The sequence below is a fragment of the Suricata suricatta genome, chromosome 16, assembly GCF_006229205.1.
Source record: "Suricata suricatta isolate VVHF042 chromosome 16, meerkat_22Aug2017_6uvM2_HiC, whole genome shotgun sequence".
Taxonomy (NCBI): domain Eukaryota; kingdom Metazoa; phylum Chordata; class Mammalia; order Carnivora; family Herpestidae; genus Suricata; species Suricata suricatta.
Window position 1 is genome coordinate 52,629,416 of NC_043715.1, and position 24,273 is coordinate 52,653,688.

At 52.5% G+C, this 24,273-nt stretch overlaps 4 protein-coding genes across 10 annotated transcripts in view; all 4 read right to left on the bottom strand.

Annotated features, from left to right (window-relative positions):
* Positions 1-141: 141 nt before the first annotated feature.
* Positions 142-1,889, bottom strand: CLDND2 (claudin domain containing 2). Of its 3 annotated transcripts, none has more exons than XM_029925229.1 (5): positions 1,700-1,889; positions 1,304-1,485; positions 826-963; positions 483-575; positions 142-263 (listed from the first exon to the last, which is right to left on the bottom strand). In XM_029925229.1, exons 2-5 carry the CDS (start codon positions 1,470-1,472, stop codon positions 190-192), a joined length of 474 nt encoding a protein of 157 aa, XP_029781089.1. In that variant the 5' UTR covers positions 1,473-1,485; positions 1,700-1,889; the 3' UTR covers positions 142-189. The 3 variants fall into 3 exon arrangements, with proteins under 3 accessions (XP_029781089.1, XP_029781088.1, XP_029781087.1); XM_029925228.1 differs by having other exon boundaries at positions 483-602; positions 1,304-1,482; positions 1,700-1,881; XM_029925227.1 differs by having other exon boundaries at positions 483-602; positions 1,700-1,879.
* A 1,359-nt stretch (positions 1,890-3,248) lies between these two features.
* NKG7 (natural killer cell granule protein 7) lies at positions 3,249-4,324 on the bottom strand. 2 transcript variants are annotated; one of them, XM_029925225.1, is made up of 4 exons: positions 4,022-4,324; positions 3,797-3,943; positions 3,574-3,708; positions 3,249-3,440 (listed from the first exon to the last, which is right to left on the bottom strand). In XM_029925225.1, exons 1-4 carry the CDS (start codon positions 4,176-4,178, stop codon positions 3,277-3,279), a joined length of 603 nt encoding a protein of 200 aa, XP_029781085.1. In that variant the 5' UTR covers positions 4,179-4,324; the 3' UTR covers positions 3,249-3,276. The 2 variants fall into 2 exon arrangements, with proteins under 2 accessions (XP_029781085.1, XP_029781086.1); XM_029925226.1 differs by having other exon boundaries at positions 3,325-3,468; positions 4,022-4,319.
* Positions 4,325-11,626: 7,302 nt separating this feature from the next.
* LIM2 (lens intrinsic membrane protein 2) lies at positions 11,627-18,318 on the bottom strand. Of its 2 annotated transcripts, none has more exons than XM_029926378.1 (4): positions 18,144-18,318; positions 13,134-13,283; positions 11,990-12,124; positions 11,627-11,764 (listed from the first exon to the last, which is right to left on the bottom strand). In XM_029926378.1, the coding sequence occupies exons 1-4, from the start codon at positions 18,316-18,318 to the stop codon at positions 11,703-11,705; spliced, it is 522 nt and encodes a 173-aa protein (XP_029782238.1). In that variant the 3' UTR covers positions 11,627-11,702. The 2 variants fall into 2 exon arrangements, with proteins under 2 accessions (XP_029782238.1, XP_029782237.1); XM_029926377.1 differs by having other exon boundaries at positions 17,997-18,318.
* A 574-nt stretch (positions 18,319-18,892) lies between these two features.
* The window catches only part of C16H19orf84 (chromosome 16 C19orf84 homolog), a 6,254-nt gene continuing 873 nt past the window's right edge, over positions 18,893-24,273 (bottom strand). For 2 of the 3 annotated variants that reach the window (XM_029925558.1, XM_029925559.1), the window contains 2 exons: positions 21,147-21,257; positions 18,893-19,996 (listed from right to left, as the gene is read on the bottom strand). In XM_029925558.1, coding sequence (XP_029781418.1) covers positions 19,471-19,996; positions 21,147-21,181 — 561 coding nt within the window. In that variant the 5' untranslated portion in view covers positions 21,182-21,257 and the 3' untranslated portion in view covers positions 18,893-19,470. Of the gene's footprint in view, positions 19,997-21,146; positions 21,258-21,932; positions 21,941-24,273 lie in introns of all 3 variants that reach the window. The other variant, XM_029925560.1, reaches the window with a different exon arrangement.

Below are 24,273 nucleotides of genomic sequence, written 5' to 3' on the forward strand. Positions count from 1 at the left end.
CCCATGTTCTTTCTTCCCTAAAGGTTCATGTGCTTACGTCCTCCCTGAGCCCCCAGGGCCCCGCATGTCTCGGTCCCCGGCCCTTTTCATATCCATGTTCCCACGTGCGTTCGTATCCCCCAGAAAGGCACACGGAGCAGCGACGGTGAAAGCCGTTCCTTTATTCTGCCCCAGGCAGGCTGCGGTCGGTCACAAGCACACGGGGAATCCGCTGATGGCATCCGTGCCCTGCACCATCATGTCCGCCAGCAGAAAGCAGAAACCTGGCGGGAGAGGACCAGAGGGCGGTGGGAGACGGTGGACCCCGGGGCGGATGACCGGGAGAGCCTCGGGGACGAAGGGTTGGGGCTCCGGGGGCGCCCGCGCGTGCGGCAGTCGGGAGTGGAGTGTGCTGGGGAATCCCTGGGAGGGTGGCGGGGAGTCTATGGGGAGCGGGGTGCTCAGGGCAATCTCCTCCACCCTCTTCCCGCTTTCCAGGTTACCCGCGAGAATAGAGAAGGGTAAAGCCAGCCACCCAGAAAAATAGGACCACGAGAAGAAGACGTTGTTTTTCCACGCGTTCTTCACGGTGTAGCCTGTCAAGGCGATCAGCAGCAGCAAGCCTGGGGCCCCGCGCCCGGGATGAGCTTGGCCAGGGGGCCGCGCGGAGGCCCCCCAGACCGCGCCCACCGCTTGGGCCACGCCCCCTCCACCCACGCCCCTCCTCTGGGTCCCCAGCCCCTCCCCTCACTCCCTTCCGAGCGCCTTGAAACCCGAGACCCCTGGGTCCCGGTCCCCTGCCACTCCCAAACCCGCCCTATGCCTGGGGGCCAGCCACCATCTCACCGCAGAGGAAGAAGGTGGCGCTTGTAATCTGGCCCCGTAAGTCGCCCTCGTGGCACAGAATCCGCAGCCCCATCACCAAACCAACGACGGCGGAGGTCGCCGCCAGTACCATGCACGCCCCCGTGGCCGCCAGCATGGCTGGGGAGAGCGGCTGCCTCAGCTGCGCGCCGGTGCGGCCCCTGGCCACCACCCCCACCCGCCGGTCTGGGGCTGGGGCCGAGTTCACGGTTTGGATAAGGACTTAGAAGTTACTTCATGAGGGCCGGTTAATATCACAACAGGGAAGCAGGTCCCCAGTTGGGGTTCGTGGTAGTCTTTGTCACGGAGGAGCAGGTGGGTCTGAGACTGGAGAGGAAGGGGTGAGGGTTGGGGGTGCCACAGGATGTGCCCAACTGTTGTGTCAGGCGAGGGGGCCAGCTGTGCTCAGTGCTGCGGTCTGTCTGTCCAGCGGGGGACATATGGGCGGGCCGGGCCTCACTCTGGCAGGGGATGTTGGAGCAGATGCCACCATTACACTCCTGCCACAGGCCACTGTGGCCTCCAGGGTAGCGGATCCAGTAGTTGGTGGCAGCGGAGAGAATCATGAGGATTTGGGCCAAGAAGCCCAGCAAGGTGCCCCCGCTCTGAAGGCTCCGCTTCACCCCCATGCCAGGGAGACTGCTGCCAAGGGTCACACATGCAAGATTGGCCAACACCCCTCCCCCATTCCCAGCTCCTTCAAGCCCTTGAGAACCCCCCCACACACACATGTTCCTCCATATCCCAGACTACACCCCACCCCCCTGCCTGGGGACCCCCTCTCTCAGGCCCTTCCCAAACCCAAGACCTCCTTCTCCATGCCCTACTGCTGCTGTTGGGGACCTTTAGACCTTACCCGCAAGGAGTCACAGCTTAGGGACCTCTCTGTCTTTCAAAGATCTCCATCCTCCAGTGGAATATCCCTTTAGCCTATCCAATGCCCTGCCCCAACCCCCACGCACACACCCACCTAAGTGACACACCCAGCTCTGGGGGCTTCTTAGACTCAGAGTCCAGAGGGGTGGGGGAAGGGAGACTGGGTCTCTGTGAGGCAGCAGGAGTTCCAGAACCCCCTCTCCCACGAGCCACTTAAAGAGATAACCACCCACCCACCCGTACACACATGCACACACATGCGTGTGCGCACGCGCACACACACACACACACACACACACACACAGCTTTTCTAGCAAAGTGACAGCTCAGAGTCAGATAGCCATGACACAGTAGACCATACCCTTGTGAAAACTCTTCCCTTGGTCCCAGAAGCTCCCCAGGCCCCCAACTCTCCGCTCCTGCTTTTCCCCCCACTTCCCAGTGCTGGCCTCCATCCTGCACCTTCTTACCCAATGAGCCTGCTCACAGCCACAGCTCCATTAGCCACTGATTCTCTGATAGCAACCCAAACCATCTCTAGCCCACGCCTCTGTCCCAGACCCCTGACAGCCACATCCCGACCAACCCCAACATCTCCCACAAAAGCAGGGATTGACCCCACCGTCCCACCCAGACCCCTGGGCACTACCCTGACCCTTCCTGCTCATCACTTCACAAAGCCCTTGGATTCCTGAGTCTGGTTCTTTCTGGTCCCTGAATCTTTCTGGCTCCTCTCTTTTCCATCTCATGCCCTGGTCCCAGTCACACCCATTGCATTGCTGAGTTCCTCTGTCCCTTCTGGCCTCCCTGCATATCCCAGAGGGGTCTTCCTGGTACCTGCAGCTGACACCGCCCCTCCCCCCTTCTCACAGCCTTCTCCTAGCTCCCCATTACCCTCCGGAGAGAGTCACAGGAGGGGCCTTGGCTCTCACCTGACTCTGCATCCTCATGCTCCAGCGGCCTCTGCATTCCACCTTCTGCACAAAGCACTGTTCTCCATCCTGAAAATTTCTGGCCTTGCCACACCTCCACCTTCGGGCCCCTCTGCCTGGATGACTCTGCCTTGGCCCTCAGGAGGCCCCTAAACACCCTCTCACCAGAAAGCTCACCTCCGCCCCCGCCTGACGTGGTCTTTCTCCCTGCCATCCCAGGCTCTGTCTACCCTGCTGTTTCGATTCCCCCACCGGACTTGCAGCCCCCCAGTGGGCAAGGCTCAGGTTCCGGTCAGCATCCCCAGAGAGACCTGGCAGAAAGGAAGAACTGAGGAGAAGCCAGTCAAAGGAGTGAATGACATGAGCAAGGAGGACCAGAGTGAAGACAAGGGTGGCAAAATCAGGGAGTAAGAAGGAAAGAGCACTAATGTGGGAAGGACAAAGGAAGGACAGAGTCTCGAGACGGAAACAGGGCCTCGAGAAGGGAGCCCACATGGGGTCACAGTGGTGGGAGGCCACGGATGGCAAGTGAGGGCTCTGACTCCTTTCTGGGCACCCAGTGTTATCCAGCATGGATGGGACTGCCTTGCCCCCAGCTTATGTCATGACTGAATTAATCTCAGAGTCACCAGATCCCAGCACATCTTTGTTGAATGGGTGAGGGAACAAATGAAGGGGTTTCGGGAGGGCTGGGGGTGGGGGCTGAGGCTCCTGATGGTGTCTTCAGAGAACGGTGTGCCATCTTGCTGTTCTCTCGCTCACAAGGTGTCATAGCCAGGCCGGGGGGCTCTAAAGTGAACACCCAGACTCAGGCTACCTGGGGTGACAGAGAGAGGTTAGCACCCCACTCTGCTCTCTCAGAGCCATCCCCCACCTCAACCCCCGCCGGGCCTGCCTCTCCAGTTCCCGGAGCAGCAGTTACCTGCACAGAGGAAGAGGACCAGGGAAACCCAGCCCAAGTAGAAGGACCAGGAGAAGAAGGACTGGACCTGGGGCCGCCGAGGCTGATGCCACCGCTCACTGGTATAGACGACCATGGCCACCGTCACAAAGATGGCTGAAGACAAAGACAGGAGAGACCGGCCACTCAGCCCCTCTGTGGGAACTCACCTGTCCCCAGTCCCCAGGTGCAGCCTGGAACCTACCTGCAGTAAAGGCTGTGACGACGGAGGCAAGGGGCACGCGGCCTGGCACGGACAGCGACGGGACATAGGACAGGGCCGTGAAGATCACCAACAGCAGGCCACACAGGGCAGCCAGAATGCAGAAGCTCTGTGTCACGTGGATGTAGCCTGTTCAAGAGAGAAGATTCAGGTGCCACTCCTCTTGCAGCCCACCCACCCTTGACAGGAGAGACCGCTGTCCCTTACCTGCCACCAGCTCGTGAAGCTCCTTTGGCCAGAGACCCGAGTGACATGAAACGTTGGGCCCCGTGGCCACGAACCAGAAATCCGTGCTCAGAGCAGTCAGGATGGACACCAGGCCCAGACAGCCGGTGCATAGAGCCAAGGACCGACAGAGCTCCATGGAGATGAGCACTTGGGTGCCTGAGGCCTGGATGGAGAGGCTGGTGATCTGGCCTCTTGGGTCCTCTGAGCTCAAGAAAGAAAAGCCTTTAAGGCTTTGAAACCAGGCTGGTCTGGTGTCACGCTGTTCCGGGTAGCTGACTCTTGTCATCAGCCCTCCCTTCCCAGTTGCCCCAACAACACCCTCCCCCCACAGAGATCCGGGTCCCCTCATAGTGTGTGGTGGAGGAGGGTGTCATGTCATCAGTGGTTTGGGTGGTGGTTCAGAGCTTGCCTGTCTGTTTTAGGTCTGTACCTCCCACCTTTGGAACCCTTAACAGCAGAAGAGACTTCCTGGAAGAGGTGTGAGAGGCTTGGGGGCCTCACAGGGGGAGGTGCAAGTGAGGCCAAGGTGTGAGTTAAATGGGGATGTGGCCAGAGGGGACAGTTGAGGGCTGTGACATACTTTCCTGTGGGTTCTGAAACCTTCCATTCTGGAAGAGGGAGGTCCCAACTTTAGTGTCTCCGCAGAAGGTGGGGGCTGGAGGCCAGGATACTTGGGGCTGAGGGGGGAAAAGGGCTGGAGGCCCGGACTCAGGTCTTGAGGAAGAGGCAGGCAGACGAGGGCTCAGATGGCTTGGAGCTTATACCCAAGGCAAGCAGAAGGTGGAAAATCACAATTCTAAAAGTTTGTGGACAGCGAGACATGCCCACATCCTTATCTGGTAAGAAGAGTTCACACACAGCTCTGCTTTGAGCAGGGCCTCCAGGATGCTGGGCTTTATCAGGGTGCCTGAGTGGAAGGGGCACAGGACCCTCTTTCCCTCCAAGAGCAAGCCCGCTCCACCCATAGCAATATCAGGTCCTAGGTAACACGTCACCAATAAGCAGGTGTCAGGTGAAGGTGTGGCAGCCCAGGTAGAAGGCTTAGGCACACTTGACCTCTATGAATCAGGGAATGGCCTAGATGAGGACTTCTGTCATAAAGATGACCTGAGCCAGCAGTCCCACAACAGAGGGACTCAAGAGCCCAGGTCCTCTCCTGTTATTGGAGATTCCAGTTTGCAAACCCCATCCGTCACCGAGACCCTTACCACCGAGATAACTGGCCACTCCCGAGAACTTGCTCAGAAGGACAGGATCCCAGAAGTAGATTCAAATCATAAGCAGCAGGGCGCCGGCACCAAAAACTGGAGGCAGATGTAGCTCTAGTGAAGAGCAACAGCCAGGCTTCAGGAGGTCTGGGCCCTGAAGGTGTGACAGGGAAGTGTCAGAGCACAGAGCCTACCTGCAGTCTCTACCCCACCTCAAACCCAAGCCCATCCTAACTCCATCCCCTTCCTCCAACCCAACCCCATTCTCATTCCCAAACCTAACCCCGACAGAGCTCCATGGAGATGAGCACTTGGGTGTCTGAGGTCTGGGAGATGGAGAGGCCGGTGATCTGGCCTCTTGGGTCCTCGGAGCTCAAGAAAGAGAAGCCTTTAAGACTTTGAAACCAGGCTGGTTTGGTGTCATGCAGTTCCGGGTGGCTGACTCTTGTCATCAGCCCTCCCTCCTCAGCTGCCCCGACAACGCCTTCCCCCCACAGAGATGTGGGTCCCATCCGTCACCTCATCCCCAACACCATCTGTAACCCAGCTCTACTCACAAACTCAACTCCATCTCGATTCCTAAACCAAACCCCATTTTCATGGTCAATGCCAACTCTAAACTCAGTGCCATCCCCAACCACAACCAACTCCTTAACCCTATCCTCCAACCTAACCTCTTACTCACAAAGCCAACCCAAACTCAACCCCAGCCCCATCTCCAAATCCAAGCTCAACCCCGAACTCAAACCCATCCTCGTCCTGAGATTTAACCCTATCTTCACCCCCAGCCCCATGCCAGATCAGACTTCCAGCCCCACCCCCCTCTTCCTCCTACTCCACCCCAAGTCCTATAAATCCTACCTCAATCCCACTCATTTTCACCTCCATCCCACCTCCAGGCCCAAACCTTTAACCCTGGTTCATCTTCTTTTTTTTTTTTTAGGTTTATTTAACTTATAACCCAACATGGGGCTCAAACTCACAATCCCAAGATCAAGAGTCACATGCTCTTTCAACTGAGCTAACCAGACACCCCTCCTGTTTCATCTCCTTGAGTCCCACCCCCACCACGGCACTTGCACATGTGCACACATGCGCACGTGCGCGCGCACACACACCCCCACACACATACGTGGCCGCACCAGGCTCCAACAGGCTCTGCACTTGTCAGCATCACAGGCTGACTGTAGGCCCAGGTTCTTGGTGCCCTCCAGCACATGCCCCTCAAGCCAGAGGCAGACTACCCCTGCCAGGAGAGCCTGAAGCAGCTGATGTGACGTTGAAGATGTAATTGTGAGCCGCCCCGATTGTTGGTCTCCTTGGGTCTCTACCAGTCTTGCCCAAGTGCCATGAGTGTTTCCAAATCCCCAGTCGCTTCTAACTTTCTCCAGCCCCTCCCAGGCCCAGGGAATTCCTTCTGAGGCTCCATTCTGCAAAAACTCTGCCCAGTCCTCAGGCCCACCTGGACCACCTAGATGCCAGGTCTTTTTATTCTATTGGTTCTGTCTTCAGAGCTGAAGTCCTCCAATCCCAAGGCTCCACCCTCAGTCCAGGATGCTCTTCCCACACCTCTGCCCAATTATTATCTCCCAGGACCTTGTTTACTTGGCTTGATCCAAAGTGTCTCTGCTTTCACCACTTCCCACACATCCTCAGACCTCAAGAACTCCAAGGCAGGGATGAGATCTGATTAATTTGGGAGCCCCCAGGGCTCAGCACGGGGCCTGGCCCATAGGAAGCCTCTGGAAATAATTCAACCAGAGCCCCTTATAGTTCAGGCAGAATGTCAGGCCCTGGGGAAACACTGGTGCACAAGGCACAAGAGACCTTCACTCTCACTGAACCTACACTGTAGTGAAGAAGTGAATGCTGCTTATGAACGGTTATTATGGAAAATGTCCACAGTTCTACTGAGGCCTAATTTAGTGATAATATTTAATGCAGTCTCTTCTGATGATAAAAAGGCACTAAATCTGTTAGTCTAGCTGCCTAGTAGAATTTACTCTGATGTAAAAAATAAAGAACATTAGATGGAAACTGTCAGCTAAGAATAGTGAGCTGAGGGGCACCTGGCTGGCTCAGTCAGAAGAGCGTGCCACTCTTGATCTCAAGGTTACAAGTTCAAGGCCCACACTGTGTGTAGAGATTACTTTAAAACATAAAAAATTAAATTAAATTAAAAAAATCTTGGCACACTTAGGTGGCTCAGTTGGTTAAGCGTCTGGGTCTTCTTTTTGCTCAAGTCATGATCTCATGGGTTCGTGAGATCAAGCCCCATTTCTGGCTCTGGGCTGACAGCGTGGAGCCAGCTTGGGATTCTCTGTCTCTGTCTGTCTGTCTGTCTGTCTGTCTCTCTCTCTCTCTCTCTCTCAAAATAAACTTAAAAAATAATAATAATAAAAATATCTACTACCAGGGGCGCCTGGGTGGCTCAGTCGTATAAATGTCCAACTTCGGCTCAGGTCATGATCTCACGTTCATGGGTTTGAGCCCCACGTCGGGCTCTGTGCTGACAGCTCAGAGCCTGGAGCCTGCTTCAGATTCTGTGTCTCCCTTTCTGCCCCTCCCCTGCTCATACTCTGTCTCTCTAAGTAAGAAAAAAAAATGTTTAAATAAAAAAGTTTTTTTAAATGTTTTATTTATTTTTGAGAGAGAGAGACAGAGTATGAGCAGGGAAGGGGCAGAGAAAGAGGGAGACACAGAATCTGAAGCAGGCTCCAGGCTCTGAGCTGTCAGCACAGAGCCCGATGCAGGGCTCGAACCCACAAATGTGAGATCATGACCTGAGCCAAAGTCGGAGGCTCAACAGACTGAGCCACCCAGGCGCCCCTAAAGATTTTTTTTTTAGAAATCTGCTACCATATGTAAAGCAGGCAATACATATGTTTTGTATATTATCTACGGAAAAGTAATGTTTTCCAGTTGTGTAACATATAATTTACAAATGAGCTATATGCTCTTTCCCTTTATTTTATTTTATTTTTTTAAAATATTTAATCTGAGAAAGAGAGAGAGTGCTCACATGCACATGAGTGGGGAAAGGGCAGAGAGAGAAAGAGAGACAGAGAATCCCAAGCAGGCTTCACACTGTCAGTGCAGAGCCTGATCCAAGGCTCAAACTCACAAACTGGGAGATCATGACCTGAGCTGAAATCAAGAGTCAGACGCTCAACGGACTGAGCCACCCAGGTGCCTCTTTTAATTTATTTTGAATGAAATATATATGTGTATATTTATATATATTTAATATAATAATATATTATATATAATATATAATATAAAAGTATTTCTATAATATAAACTATAAAATAATAATAAATAAATATATGTATATATTTAAATACATTAATTATTTAAAAATAGAGTAAATCTCAAGAAATATTAGAGTAGGACCCAATAAATAATTTTCTAAGTTGATAATAGTATTGTTAGTTGGCCCGAATAAATATATTTTAACAAATATTCTTTTGAGTGATTACCATATGCCAGGCCGTTTTATAAGCCTGCTGATCTAAAAGCTTCTTTTCTCGTCTTTTAAAAAAATTTAATGTTTATTTTTGAGAGAGAGAGAGAGAGAGCCGAGGCTGTTCATCTGAGCTGGGAGCCACCGGCCTGGATGGGGGGGTGGCTGAGAGCAGGGTGACGTGATTTGAATCATGCTTTAACAAAAATCCCTCTAAATGCTGCGTAGAGCGGCGCCTGGGTGGCTCAGCTGGTTAGGCGACTGGCTCTTGACTTCACCTCGGGTTATGACCTCACGGTTGATGAGTTCGAGCCCCGCATCAGGCTCCACACTGTAATGCAGAGTTTGTGTGGGATTCTTTCTCTCTCTGCCCCTACCCTGCTTGCGTGCTATCTCTGTTCTTCTGTCTCTCAAAATAAATAAACTTAAACAAGTATTTTTAAAGACTGAAGCAGGCAGGACGTGGGGAGGGGCACCGACTGCGCTGCTTGAGAGGCCGCGGCCCTAATCCAGGTGAGTGAGACCAGGTCTGCGAGGTACCCGGATGCGCAAGGAGTCAAATTCTGGACACACGTTTAAGGTGGAGCCACGGCTCCTCGCTGATGAATCAGGTGTGGGATGTGGGGTGAGACAAAGCAGCCGAGAGTGACCCCAACATTCTTGCCGGTGATAATGGAGCAGGATCTGGAGTCGGGTAGGGACGTGGGAGAGACCGGACACGTGAGATTTGAGATCTGAGATGCCTCTTCTTTTCAAGTGGATATTAGGAGTCTGGAGTTACAAACGGCATTAGTATTGCCAGAAAAAAAAATACACCCTATAAATATGACTACCGGCAGCAGCCTCAGTAAATATGTCCACTTAAAAAGGCCTCAATAAATTATTATTAGAGATGGCCTCAATTGCCCTTAGTTTTAGAGGAAGCCTCTATAAATCCGTACTATTGTTATTTGTGGAAGGACCAATAAATATTTCTGGGAGTAAGCCTTTATTAACATGACAGTTTGAGCATGGGCTCTAATTAATATTCTTATCATTAGCACCGGCCTTGCTAAGCAGTCTTATTATTTTATGACAGATCTCCGTAAATCTAATGGCAATGGGCACCAGCTTATTGAATGAAGTAATGAGTGAATGAAAGAGATCAAGGTCATGAATGGCACGTGAACGCGCAGGTGCAGGAGGGGGTGCAGATCGGAGAGGGGGTGTTTGCAGCCAGAGGGGCCCATCGGGGAGGAGAGGGGCAGTTAGGACATCTCCGTGGTGTGGGTGGACACCCACGTGGCCTTTCTGTACAGATCTTTTCATTTATCCTGTTATCCCACCGATACGCTGATTTAGAAGAATATGTATATATTTGGTCTTCGTCCCGTTCCTGGCCTGACAAAGCTGCTAAAAGCCTTGGAATTTCACATGTGAAGAGAGTCTTGAAGGTGCATTTGTCACGCGAGTGAGGAGAATCAGGGAAAGCACCCGAGGGGAGGGGTAGGTTGCCAGGGGAACCGACCACGTGACCAGAGGGTCGGCCGTTTCCGTTCCAGCCCCCAACCTGGGGAGGGCGGGGCTGCAGACTGAGAATCACCGGTGGTCGGTGATGACGCCTGTGCAGTGAAGTCACCAGAAAAACCCAAGAGGACTGGGTTCAGAGAGCTTCCAGGTCGGTGAGCGTGTGGATAATGGCGAGAGAGTGGCTCCCTGGAGAGGGCAGGAGCCCCTTGTCCTTTCCCCACACCTTGTCCGGTGCACCTCTGTCTGACTGTCCCTGAGTTCTATCCTTACAGTGAACTGATGATAGGCAGTAAAATGATTGAGTTCTGTGAGCCTCTCTAGCAAATTAGCCCAACCTCTGGAAGAGAGGGAAGCCTCCAGGCTACTGCTGGTCGACCAGAAGCCCCAGTGACCTCCTGCACTTTGTGACAGCATCTGAGGCAGAGGTGGGGGGGCTGTCTTTAGGACTGAGCCCTTCACCCGAGGGATCTGACACTACCTCCGCGTAGACAGTGTCAGAGATGAGTTGCTTGGTGACATGGGATAAAAAACATCAGGGGTGGGTCACCTGGGTGGCTCAGCCTTCTGCTCAGGTCATGATCTCGTGGTCTGTGAGTTCGACTGACAGCTCAGTGCTTGGAACCTGCTTTGGATTCTGGTCTCCCTCTCTTTCAGCTCCTCCCCGACTCGTGAGCGTGCACACGCTCTCTCTCTCTCTCTCTCAAAAGTAAATAAAAACTAAAAAAAAAAAGAAAAAGAAAAAAGAAAGAAAACCCCATCAAAGGTGCCTGAGGTTTAGTCGCTTAAGTGTGTCTGACTTAGATTCGGGTAATGATCTTGTGGTTTGTGGGTTCGAGCCCTGCATCAGGGTCTATGCTGACATCAAGGAGCCTGCTTCAGATCCTGTCTCCTCTCTCTCTGCCCCTTCCCAGTTTGTGTGCGAGCTCTCTCTCTCTCAATAAACATTAAACACAGACACACACACACACACACACACACACACACACCAGAATTGCTGTCAGAATTGGAGTGACACATCAGTTTCCTAGAAGTTGAAGGTTTCCTAAAAGCCCTGGGTGGGGGCTGTGTGATTGACGTCTGTCCCTGTCCCTACAGAAACCGAGCCGGTTCGGCCACAGTAGCACACCCACCCCCCACCCCATCCACCACTCACACCTCTCATCACCCCAACCCCTCAAGAACCACACTTCAGTAGTTTCACATCAGTTTTATTAGACTCTCAAAAAGTCGCTCTAATGAAGATCCATCTCTCTAACACCCCCTTCATGGGCTAGACCTCAGTTCTTCTCAACTGTCTCCCACCAGGCCCCACTCCTCCTCCTTCCCCCTGGGGAGGCAGAAATCAGAGGCCCCCCCACACCCAGAGTCCAGGACTGGGCCCCCTCCTGCCCACAAGAACCAGGATTGCAGTCTCTAGACCCTCCCCCTCCTTTTCAGTGGCCCTATTTTAACTTCCAGATGAAGTCAAGGTACATTGGACTCAGCGGGGAGCAGACGGGCGCCGACATTCGTGCATCCGGTAGGCACACATGTAGAAAATCCCTGTGTGAGAAAAGATTCCAGTTGATTCCAGTTGGGTTGACTCCCAACCCAAGACCCCAACACGGCACACCCTTTCTCCCCGGGTGTCTGCAGGACCCGGAGTCCGCCTTCGGGCTCCATGTTGGGAGGCCCGTGTGGGGCACCCCATCATCTCGCCCTCTAGAGTACCGGCCACTCTGCCTCGGACACTGACCTTCCCCCCACCAACCCCCCCCCCCACCATACCTGCGAAGAAGGTCATGAGCAAGGCCACCCAGCCCAGGATGTAAGACCAGGAAAAACGCCAGTCCCCGAAGCGGCGACCGAGGAAGCTGACTGTGACTCCCGTGTAGATGGCCAAGGCCAACAGGACAAAAAAGGCTGGGGAGAGACGGTGGGGGGAGGTGGGTGGGGGTGGGGTTTGCAGGTGAGGGTGGAAATGAGATGGAGGAAGGGGGAGGGGCGGGTGGGGTAGGGAGTAGGCTTGGGGTGGGGATGGGCTGAAGCTGTGCTGAGCACTAAAGAGTTTGTCTGGGCTGGTTCGGGACTCTGGTTTCTGGAAGGGAGACGCTAAATCCTTGGGATTTCCGGGTAATAGGAGCGGCTTTGTTCTTGCTGAGCCTCTTAGATGAACGTGAATTTATGTTGATGAGCTGGGATGACACTAGGTGGGAACTGGTCACAGGAAGACCAGCCTCGGGAACAGAACAGACAGGTGGGGCTCTGAGCCCCTTGGCACCAGACCAACCTCTGGGGGAGGAAGCTAGAGGTGAATTAAGCTCAGTCACGTGACCAGTGACTGCATCAATCGTGCCCCGAAGCCTGAGCTCGCTGGAGCTCCTTGGCTGAAGGTGCTTGGAGGGGGGTGTGCCCTGAGGGAGGTGTGCCCTGAGGCTGGTAGGGGGCGGGGCAGGGTGCCGGAGTTCTGCCTTCAAGACCTTCTCAGGTTTCACCCTACACATCTCTTGATTTTGCTGGTGCTGAGTTTTATCCTTCATAAAAAATCCGTGATTGGACGTGTAATGCCTTCCTGCATTCTGTGAGTCCTGGCAAATGCTTGAACCTGACTGGGCCCCTCCCAGAAACCCCTGCATGTGTAGCCAATGGGTCCAAAGTGCAGATGGCTTGGGGACTCCACCGGCAGCCTTGTTGGGAATGGCGCCCGTAAACCTGTGGGGTGTGACACTAGCTCTGGGTAGTTAATGCCAGAACCGAGCTGCAGGGTCCCAGCTGGGCTCAGAAGAGGTTGGCTGGCAGGAGTTGGTGTTGGGGGTCGGGGTGAGGCCAGGATGGGCGTGGAACCCCGGATGAGAGTGGACTTCGTTCGGGACTGAAATGGGCAGGGAGTGGAGTGGGCAGGGGATTGTGGGGGAGGGGGAAGTCCACTCACTGGAGGCGAAAAACAGGATGCCCGAGGAGAAGGGCCGGGAGAGGCGTGCGAGGGTGGGCTGCTGAGCAAAGGCCAGGATGCCCATGATGATGCCCGAGGTGGCGCACAGGGAGGACAGGATCATGAAGGCCCGGGTGGCGTTCCAGTAAGCTGCAGTAGCACCAGAGGGTCACTCCCCTACCACCACCCCTGCCCCCAGCGTTGACCACTGCTGCCTCTGAAGGCTGAACCCCTTGCCTCTCTCCACATCCTGGACCCAGCCCCTCCTTCACCTCTTTGCAAACACTCTTCACCTGACCGACTCCTATTCCTTCTCTGCAGCCCGGCTCCCAAGTCCCCTCTAGAAAGCACTCTTTCAGCCCTCGGGCAACATCCTTCTGCTCTGGGTGGTGACTGATTCCCCTTCCAGCCTGATCGTTCCCTGAAGAGAGGGTTCTAGGTCACAAATACCCCCCAGCACAATGTTCCTTGGACGGATGAATGATTGAATGCCGATTCCCCACACCTTCCTGATAATCACAGTCTCTTTCCTTTCCTAACATCACTTGCCCATATCTGAAAATGTCCTGTCCAGGGGTAGGGGCGCCTGGGTGGCTCGGTTAGTTGAGCATCCGACTCTCAGTTTCAGCTCAAGTCATGATCTCAAGGTCGTGGGTTCGAGGCTTGTGTGAGGTGCTGTACTGACCGTGTGGAGCCTGCTTGGGGTTCTCTCTCTGCCCCTCCTCTGCTCTCTCTCTCAAAATAGATAAAAAATAAATACAAAGAAAATGGTCTATTTATTTATTTTTAACTTGTTTATATCTTGTCTCCCTGCTGATTGCTCAGTTGCGTGAGGACAAAGGTCTTGCTTTCTCATTCACCGCAGAGTCCCTAGCACCAAACGCCTGGACATTGTGGGTGCTCAGCTCACGCGCTGAAGAAAGGCGTGCTGGGCACTGAACACCATTCTTCTCCAGTGCTTGGCTCTGGGTTGGCCCTCTAGGACACACCCTGGGAATTACAGTTATGATCTCATTCTCCTTTTAGCAGCTGCCAAATGCGTGCTGGGCGTGCATTGCACACATGAGCCTATGTGTTCCTTCCAGGAACCCTATGCTGGACCTTCTATTTTTATCCCCATTTCTCAGGTGAAGAAACCGAGGCTCTGAGGCAAAGCGACTTGCCCAGAGTCCCAAAACTGGCAGTAAGACTGGCATTGAAATGCAGGCACCAAAGCCCCTGCTCTTAGTCCCTCGGAGCACTCGGGACAATGATGCACCCCGGACAGAGGTTGGATCCTGCCACCGAAAGGTAAAAACTGCGGGTCTTTGCAGAATGCAGTCTTTCTGTCTTGTGCAAACGTCAGCAAGAAAAATGGCTGGCTGTTTCTCCACGGATGTTGTGTTGGATTGAATTGTGTCTCTCCCCCAACTCCAATTCATATTCATATGTTGAAGCTCTAAACCAGCACCCCGCCCCGGAATATGACCTTATTTGGAAATAGAGTCATTGCAAGTGTAATTAGTCAAGATGAGGTCATACCAGAGTAGAGTAGATCCCTGAGCCAAAATGACTTGTAGCCTCTTAAAATGGGGGAAATTTGGAGAAAGACATACATACAGGGGGCGCCATGTGAAGATGAGGGCAGAGATGGGGATGATGCTTGGACATGCAAGGAATGCCAAAGACTGCCAGGCCACCAGCAGAAGCTGGGAGAGAGGGGGGTAATAGATTTTCCCTCACAGCCTCCGAAGGACCCAATTCTACTGACACCTTGATTTTAGACTTCCAGCCTCCAGGGCTGCGAGACAGTATATTTCTGTTGTTTAAGCCACTCAATCTGTGATCCTTTGTGATGACAGCCCCAGGAGATTACAGATGCCTCTGGGTATTTTAAAGTCCTGGGGCACCCGGGTGGCTCAGCCCATGAAGCGTCTGGCTCTTGATTTTGGCCGAGGTCATGATCTCACAGTTCATGGGTTTGAGCCCCCACATGGTCTGCTTGGGATTCTCTGTCTCCCTCTTGCTCTCTGGCCCTCCCCTGCGCACATGCAGTCTCTTATTCTTTAAAAAATAAGTAAATAAACATTTTTTAAATTAAAATAAAAGTCTGGAAGACTAGGGGCACCTGGCTGGTTCAGTGAGTAGAGCATGCAACTCTTGATCTCAAGGTGGCGAGTTCAAGCCCCACGTTGAGCATGGAGCCTGCTTTTAAAAAAAATGTCCGGAGGACTTAAAGAGTATGTGATAGCCTGTGTCCTTCCTGTGGTTGTGCTGAGGCGGGAGTGGAAAATGCAAATGTGTCTGAGGAGCGCCTGCAGATGCAAATAAGAGCAAGAGAGGTGCCAGCTGAGACGGGGGCGCACTGGGCAGCTCACCACCACCAGTTAGTTACCCATGTCTTCAGAGACAGTCTGCCCCCTTCTGTACCATCATACACTCCCCACCCCGGGGTGGGGGCAGGGGCAGGGACAAAGACAAACACACCACGAAGCTGGACTTCTCAAAGAGAGCTGCACGTCCAGATGTGTATGCAAAATCTCTAAATGTTTAAATCCTGGCAGACACGGGGGCGCCTGGGTGGCTCAATTGGTTAAGCATCCGACTTTGGCTCAGGTCATGATCTCATGAGTTCAAGCTCCGTATGGGGCTCTGTGCTGACAGCTCAGAGCCTGGAGCCTGCTGCGGATTTTGTGTCTCCCTCTCTCTCTGTCCCTCCTCTGCTCACACTTTGTATGTGTGTGTGTGTATGTGTGTGTATGTCTCAAAAATAAATAAACATTTTAAAAAGTTTTTTTAAGTTTAAAAAAAATCCTGGCAGACACTTCAGAAATTAAAAAAAAATTTTTTAATGTTTTTATTTATTTTTGAGAGAGAGAGAGAGAGAGAGAGAGAGAGAGAGACAATGTGAACAGGGCAGGGTCAGAGGGAGAGAGAGACACAGAATCCGAAGACAGGCTCCAGGCTCTGAGCTCGCTGTCAGCACAGAGCCTGCCAGGGGACTCGAACCCACAAACTGCAAGATCATAACCTGAGCCAAAGTCAGACACTTAACCAACTGAGCCACCAGGCGCCCCAATGCTTCAGAAACTTTAAAGTGGCTACACACACACACACGTCTGTGGCTGGGCTTGGCCCCTGCAAATTCACGTCCCCTGCTCTGATCTTGGTGAACCAGTCACAGTTGATGAGCAAGGAGAGCTTGCTGCTTGGACAGATCCCTGCAATCAGTCAGGGTGAGGCATGTCCCTGAGGATTTCGGTTTTGAGGTCGAATGAGCGTGCAGCCCTCCATCGGGCCTCCCTCTCCCCCATCCCCATCACAGATAAGATGGGAGGGGTGTCCCCGGGGCTCTCCCAGGCTGAAGCAGGAGAAATGGTAGCAGTGTGATGAATGAGAGCCCCAGAAGTGAAAGTGAAGTCAGGAGGCAGACTGGGCTCCGAAGCCTGCGGCCAGGGTAAATCTTTCCATTGCTTTCAGCTTCAGTTTACCCCTCCTGCAAAATGGGCATCCGGCTGCCTCCCAGAGGCAGGTTCAGTGAGATGGGGTGGCTGAAATCCCGCAGGTCAAAGGGCTCAGGAGGGTGGGTCCCCCCCATACAGAGAATGTTTGCCTTTCCGAGGGCAAGTCTCATGTCTTATTCCCAAACACAACGAATCACCCTCAGTGGTGTTGGGAGACCAAAGGGCATCAATCCATGCCAAGCACTTAGAATAGCGTGTAGGACCCAATAACATTCAATAAATACCAGTCATTCTACTACTGCTAGTATTTGGTACCTATAAAATATGTAACATTATATATTATTCACTTGCTAATATATAATGCATATTATAAAATATATATTATGTAATGTAGCATACAACATATGCAAGCATCTCTCTCCATATATATGTATACAAAATATATGTACATCCCTGTATGTGTACATATATATGGAGAGAGATCATAGAGCTATATAGTATATTATATAACGTATTATTATACATATATAATATTATTAAAATATAGCTCTCCAAAACAGTATGCTAGAAGAGCTTTTTTATCCCCATTTTTACAATATATAGTATAATATGCACATATACCCACATATAAACATGTGTGTACATATAGACATATATATTACATAGCCTGGCACATAGTAGGTATTAAAAACTACCATCCAGTATTTAGCAAATTTAGGGTCCATATTGCTTCTGTATCCCACAGTACTGAACCTAGTTCTTTTTTTTTAACAATAAATTCTTTATTGTTTTTAACGTTTATTTATTTTTGAGAGAGAGAGAGCAGGGGAGAGGCAGAGAGAGAGGGAGAAAGAGAATCCCAAGCAGGTTCTGCGCTGTCAGTACAGAGCTTGACTCGGGGCTTGAACTCACAAACCATGGGATCATGACCTGAGCCAAAACCAAGAGTCAGACACTCAACCGACCAAACCACCCACGTGCCCCCTAACCTAGTTCTTGATACATACATAGTAGATACTTAGAAAATGCTATTCTTTTCTTTTAATTTTTTAAATGTTTTTAATTTATTTTTGAGAGACAGAGAGAGACAGCACGAGTAGGGGAGGGTCAGAGAGAGAGGGAGATACAGAATCTAAAGCAGGCTCCAGGCTCTGAGCTAGCTGTCAGCACAGAGCCCGACGCAGGACTCAAACCCATGAACCGTGAGATCATGACCTGAGCCAAAGCCAGACACTTAACTGACTGAGCCACCCAGGCGCCCCAGAAAATGCTATTCTGAGAGCCTCAGCCCCAAGTGCTGTACCTGACATCTATTTTGTGCCAGGAAAGGCCGCCTCTCTACTTAACCTCTGGTATACCTCCTAATTGTACTAGAAGAAAACACAGAAATCCCAGTTCTGCCCCTTCCATGCTGATTGACCTTTGGCTGGTCCCTTTCCCTCTCTGAGCCCCACAGTTCTCTGCTTGCAAACCAGGTGGAGAGGTTCCGCCCTGCGGGGGGGCTCTGACGCCCATCCTGAGGGGGCCCGTGACCCCAGGCCCGGCCCGGCGCTGCTGCGAGCCTTACCGATGCTCTCCGTCTGCAGGTAGCACTTGCTGCCCAGGCAATACCGCCACAGGCCCTGGTGGGCAAAGGACCCAGACAGCCGGTACTGCATCCAGTGATCGGTGGCTGTGGCCACCATCAGGAGGATGGTCCCCACCCAGGCACAGAAGAGGCCGCCACCCATGAAGCTGTACATGGTGATCTGTGGAGGAGGCAAGAGATGGGGTCAGGAGCTGGACTCCTGGGTCCTGGCAGAGGAAGGGGCTGGAGGCCTGGTCTCCCAGATCCCAGGTGCGGAGGGGGCTGGGGCTGGCACCCCACCAGTCCCCTGGGAGAAGAAGGAGCTGGAGCATGGACCCCTGGATCTTGGGGTAGGAGAGGTCTACAGGTCCGATGCCTGGTCCCTACCTGAGTGGCAGAGCCTGTGACAAGCCCTCTGTGTGCCTCGGCCCTTCTGTGCAGACTGAGCCGAGCCAGGTTGCTGGCTTCTCTGCTTCCTGGGTCCCCCAAATCCCTTAAGCCTCCCCACACAATGGCCCCGTGGCCCAGAAGCTTCCAGCAACTAGAAGTGCAGTGGTGGCAGAGGCCGGTGGCGAGGCCCCGAATAGAATTCGCTGAAACAGGGATCCAGGCCCTCCCTTCCCACGGCCCCTGTCCCCCTGGCCTCTCTCTGTGGCCCTCCCCACGACCTACCCCTTTCACAGGCCTTGCTCACAGCACCCACTGGGCTAGCCCGAGCTGCGTAAGCACACACACAGAGACACAAGACATGGGGACAGTCATCCATTTATTGTTCAACCAGGCCTCCCCACCCCCAAGGGCAGGAAAAGGGGTGGGGACTGCAGGTCTTTGGGGCCAGTGGGTTCTCTGCGGCTGGGTCACGGGGCATGTCCTGGCTGGGGCAGGGGAGGATGGGAGGGAGCTGGCTGGGGTCGAAGGTGGGCTGGGCTTGGGCTCAAGGGCAGGAGGCAGTTAAGGTCGAGGGCTGGGGTGGGCCTGGGGTAGACAGGGAAGCGGGGAGTGAGGGTGCAGATGGGGACAGAAACGGGAATGAGTGGGGACAGGGCTGAGGTTGTCACTGTGGTTGGGGCTGGAATTGCGAACGGGGAGTCGGGATGCCTTGGGGCATGGGGGTGAGGCTCGGGGATTTTTCTGGTGTGGGATCCTGGGTCGGGTCCATGTTTCAGGGGGTGACTCGCAGGAGGCTGTGGTTTGGGGGGAAAAAGAGGGGAGCGCGATGTTTCTTGGGGTATCCTGCCTTAGCTGAGGTCACCCTGGGCTCCAGGGACACCCTCCTGGTGACTCTGGGGGTCCTCTCAGGAGTCTGGGGAGCCAGACCCTCAGGGTCCTAGTATTCTGAGTCCCAGTTTTCAGCCGCAGCAGCTGGCACGTCCTGGGGTGGCTCCCGACCTCCGGCCTCCTTCTTCCCATCCTGGGCAGGCGGTGCTGGTGGTGCTGGCAGCACCGGCGGAATCTTGGGGCCAGCCCCAGATCCCCGCTGCCAGCCCCTCCCTGGCTGCTCTGCCCTTCTGGGGCCCCATCGCGGCTGGCCTTGGCCCCGGGCTGGCCTGCGCCGGACGTCCCAGCCCCCACGTCCCCTGGACGGCCTTGTGGTGGCACCTGGCTGGGTGCAGCACGCCTCTGCATTGCAGGGGCAGGAGGGCAAGGACTGCTGGAGGGTGTAGGCCCCCAGCAGGGCGCTGTGCAGGAGGTAGGAGAGGGCGTCCAGACGGATGGGGACGGTGACAGAGGCCAAGCTCTCGGGGAGCCCCAGGTGGGCCGGATCCGGGGTCCCCAGGGGAAAATGTGGCAAGGCTGAGAACGCTGCAGAGGGCCACGGCTCAAGTCCCGGCGACGGCAGGGATGGTCTGTTCCTGGAAGGACAAGAGGACAGGTCAGCAGACCTTGGCATCTCTGTGTGTCCTTCCTGCTGTGTGTCCTTCCTGCTGTGGTCAGCACTTCTCCGGGAGTCCACGGAGCTGGCCACCACCTCTGACCTCCTTATCCCCTTCTCTCCATTTCCCTCCCCCTCCTCTTCTTCCCCCCCCATACTTCTTTTTTTTTTTTAAGTTTACTTATTTATTTAGGGGGGGGGAGAATCTCAAGCAGGTTCTGCCCTGTCAACACAGAGCCCAATATGGGGCTCAAACGCACTAAACTGTGAGATCATGACCTTAGCTGAAATGGAGTCTGATGCTTAACCTACTGAGCCACCCAGGCACCCTCTCTCTATCTCTGTCTCATTCTTTCTTTTTTTTTTTTTTTTACATTTATTTTTGAGAGATGGTGTGATCAGGGGAGGGGCAGAGAGAGAGGGAGACACAGAATCCAAAGCAGGCTCTAGGCTCCTAGCTGTCAGCTCAGAGCCCGACGTGGGCCTTGAACTCACAAACCGTGAGATCATGATCTGAGCCCAAGTTGAACGCTTAGCCGACTGAGCCTCTCAGGCGCCTCTCTGTCTCATTCTTTCTTCCAATCTCTCTGGACAGAGAGACAGACAGCTTTGCCAGAACGTTAGCATCAGACAGAGCCCAGCTCCAGGCTGCCTCTCTCACCGTGTGTTTTCTGGGCTAATCATTTCCTTGAGCTGAAACCTTAATTTTGTCACACCTGAAACCTTAATTTTGTCACACCTGAAACCTTAATTTTGTCACACCTGAAACCTTAATTTTATCACACCAAAAGATGCCCTCGCGGAGTAGCAAAGGTGCATACTAAACACCTGCTTCTGACGATTGTTATTACTATTCTCCAGCCCTGTACCTGACATTGTTGATTCTTCTTGTTCATTCTTGAAATTTCTCCCTGTCCCAAAAATACCTGTTTCTAGCTGTGTCCCTATTTCTAAGTATCTCGCTCAACTCTGACAACAAGATCTCAACGATTCTGCTTCTAACTGATGATACTGAAGATTTTTTTTTTCCTGATAGTCTCTCTGAGTCTGTCCATTCTAGGCCTGGTTTTCTCGGACCGCTTCCCTCTCTGCTCACTGTCCTCCCCGCGAGAGGGTCTCGCGTCTCTCACCCTTCGGCCTCAGTCCCTTCCTCCTGCTGTTCCATCTTTGCTGAGATCTCCGGAGTCTCCTCTTGCACCTTCGCTTAGATTTCTTCAGGGCCCTGAGAGGCGGGGAAAGGTCTGGAAGAAAGTGGGCGGGACTTTGTTCGAAGTGGGGCGTGGCCTGCGGGGCGTGGGAGCCGAGGGAAAGCGTGCTGGGGTCGCGGGAGTTAATTTCTCAATCCCACATATCTGGGGTCGCAGCTCTCTACCTCCTCGGGTCAAAGGAGTCTGGACCCCCAGCCCCTCCTCCCTCAGACCCAGGGGTTCAAGCCCCCAGCCCCTCCTCCCTCAGACCCAGGGGTCCAGACCCCCAGCCCCTCCTCCCTCAGACCCAGGGGTCCGGACCCCCAGCCCCTCCTCCCTCAGACCCAGGGGTCCGGGCCCCCAGCCCCTCCTCCCTCAGACCCAGGAGTCAGGACCTCAGCCCCCTCCTCCCTTTCCATCTGTATTTCTTTCTGGCCGTTTTCTCAGGGGTCCCCATGGTTCTTTCAGACTAAAGGGACATTTAGATAGGGAATTCTGGACCTCTGGACATTCCTCAGGGCAGAGGGGACAGTCGAGTCCATCCAGGCTGTCTCTGACTGACTTGGTGACCTCCAGTCCTTTTTAGTCTCTGTGCTTCCATTTCTCCATCAGAGAAACGGGGCAAATATTACCTTCCAGGTTCTTGTGAGGTTTAAAGATACTACTTGTGTAAAGTAGTCAACGCAGAGTCTAGACTACAATTTGTTTCAACAAATTAGAGTTACTTACCATTATTGCTGGGAGTGTTGGTAGTATTTTATTGGGAAACAATAGTCATTCTTAAATCTCTTCATTTAAGAAATATGCATTAAAAAATAAGTATGTATTCAGTGTCTGCTGTATGTCAGGCCTCTTGCTGGGCTCTGGGGGAGTTGTCCTGGACAAAATAGACGAAGCCCATAATCTTATGAAGCCTGCTAGCTACTAGAGAGCAAGAGGGGCAAGACACAAATAGTACATTTCCCGGAAGAATAGTTGGCGGGGTGGGGGGGTGGGGGGCGCCTGGGTGGCTCAGTTAAGCATTCAGCTCTTGGTTTCAGCTCAGGACATGATCTCACGGTTAGTGGGTTCAAGCCCTGTGTTGGGCTCCACACGGATAGTTCAGAGCCTGCTCAGGATTCTCTCTCTCCTCCTCTGTCCCTTTTTCTCTCTCTCTCAAAAATAAACATAAAAAATTTTTAAGTTTATTTATTTTTGAGAGAATAAGAGAGAGTAGGGGAGGCGGGTAGGGAGAGAGAGGGAGAAAGAGGATCTGAAGCAGGCTCTATGCTGACGGCAGAGAGCCCAACGCAGGGCTTGAATTCACCAACCCGGAGATTATAACCTGAGGCGAAGTCAGAGGCTTAACAGACTGAGCCACACTGGAACACCTAAAAAAAAAAAAAAATTTTTTTTTTTTAAAGAATAAGTGAAAATGTGAAGACAGGGCAAGGGGATATAGAGGCATGGGGTGGGGGGGTAATTTGAATAAGATGGTCAGGGAAGGCTACTGTGGAAGAAGCCAGAAGACCTTGGTGTTGAGGGAGGGAACAGGAAATGCAAAAGTCTGAGTGTGGAGCAAGCATAGTGTTTGAGGCACTGAGAAGGGAGGTGCTAGGAGGGGGTGAAGGATAGGTCTCTTTGCTTTTAAATAAAATTTTTCTTTTGGAATACTTTTATTTAGAACATTTTTAATATTTTTGAGAGAGAGACCCAGAGTGTGATCGGGAGAGGGGCAGAGGGAGAGGGAGACACAGAATCGCAAGCAGGCTCCAGGCTCCGAGTTGTCAGCACATGGGGCTCGAACTCACAAAACGTGAGATCATGACCTGAGCCAAAGTCAGCTGCTTAACTGACTGAGCCACCCAAGTGCCCCTGGAATACCTTTATATTTACAGAAAAATCATAAAGATAATACAGAGAGGGGCGCCTGGGTGGCTCAGTTAGTTAAACCTCCAGCTTCGGCTCAGGTCAGATCTCACGTTCGTGGGTTCGAGTCCCGCATCAGGCTCTGTGCTGACAGCTCAGAGCCTGGAGCCTGCTTCCGTTTCTGTGTCTCCTTCTCTCTCTCTGCCCCTCCCCCTCACATGCTCTGTCTCTCTCTCTATCAAAAATAAATAAAACATTAAAAAAATTTAAAAAAAAGATAATACAGAGAGTTCCCGTACACTCCTCACCCAGCTTCGCTTAATGGTTATCTTCTTACATTGTTGTGGAACATTTGTTGCAACTTAGAAACTAACATGACTATTTAAAAAAAATTTTTTTAAACATTTATTTATTTTTGACAGACAGAGCTCAAGTGGGAAGGGACAGAGAGAAGGACACACAGAATCCAAAGTAGGCTCCAGGCTCTGAGCTGTCAGCACAGAGCCTGACACGGGGCTCAAACCCACAAACCATGAGATCATGACCTGAGCTGAAGTTGGATGCTCAACCGATTAAGCCACCCAGGTGCCCCTGAACTAACATGACTATTTACCAGACTCCACGCTTATTTGGATTTTACCAGTTTGCACTCCAATGTCCTCCATTTTCTGTTCTAGAACTGATGCAAGGTACCATTTAGCAGCCTCGTCTGTGGTGTAGCAGACATTCAGTCTTCCCTGGCTTTTCACAACCTTGTCCATTTTGAGGAATACTAGTTAGTTATACAGTAGAGGTCTATTTTAATTCGTAATTATAATTCATTTAATCCTCACTTCACAGATGATCAGACTGAGCCTCAGAGGGTCTAAGTTACTCAAGGTCACAGAGCTACTACTAAGTGGCACAAGTGAGATCCGAAATTCACAGCCTGGCTCATATCTGTGCTCTTGATGGGAGACAGAGCAGGTATTTAGAAAGATTATGTAGGACCTGGCAGGCTGCGGTGAAGACTTTGGACTTTTCTTTCTTTCTTCTTTTTTTTTTTTTTTTAGAACATTGAGATGACTTTGAACATTTGTAAGCAGAAGTGTGACATAATTTGATTTATGTTTTAAGAAAAGCACAGTGTCTCTTCTGGAGAAGAGACTGTGGTGAACAGCAAGAGTGGATGAAGGAAGCCCAGGGAAATTGCCGCTGTCCTCTGGGCAAGGGGTGGCAGTGA

Coding starts and splice junctions, on each gene's coding strand:
- CLDND2 (XM_029925228.1), bottom strand. CDS start 1,472: ATGGGGGTGAAGCGGAGCCTTCAGAGCGGGGGCACCTTGCTGGGCTTC. Junction 964..1,303: donor CTCCAACATCCCCTGCCAGA/GTGAGGCCCGGC, acceptor CGCTCTCCCCAG/CCATGCTGGCGGCCACGGGG. Junction 603..825: donor CGCCACCTTCTTCCTCTGCG/GTGAGATGGTGG, acceptor GCGGGGCCCCAG/GCTTGCTGCTGCTGATCGCC.
- NKG7 (XM_029925225.1), bottom strand. CDS start 4,178: ATGGAGCTCTGTCGGTCCTTGGCTCTATGCACCGGCTGTCTGGGCCTG. Junction 3,709..3,796: donor CGTCACAGCCTTTACTGCAG/GTAGGTTCCAGG, acceptor CTTTGTCTTCAG/CCATCTTTGTGACGGTGGCC. Junction 3,441..3,573: donor GGTCCTCTTCCTCTGTGCAG/GTAACTGCTGCT, acceptor TGTTCACTTTAG/AGCCCCCCGGCCTGGCTATG.
- LIM2 (XM_029926377.1), bottom strand. CDS start 18,318: ATGTACAGCTTCATGGGTGGCGGCCTCTTCTGTGCCTGGGTGGGGACC. Junction 12,125..13,133: donor CATCCTGTTTTTCGCCTCCA/GTGAGTGGACTT, acceptor GTCTCTCCCCAG/CCTTTTTTGTCCTGTTGGCC. Junction 11,765..11,989: donor GCTCATGACCTTCTTCGCAG/GTATGGTGGGGG, acceptor TTTCTCACACAG/GGATTTTCTACATGTGTGCC.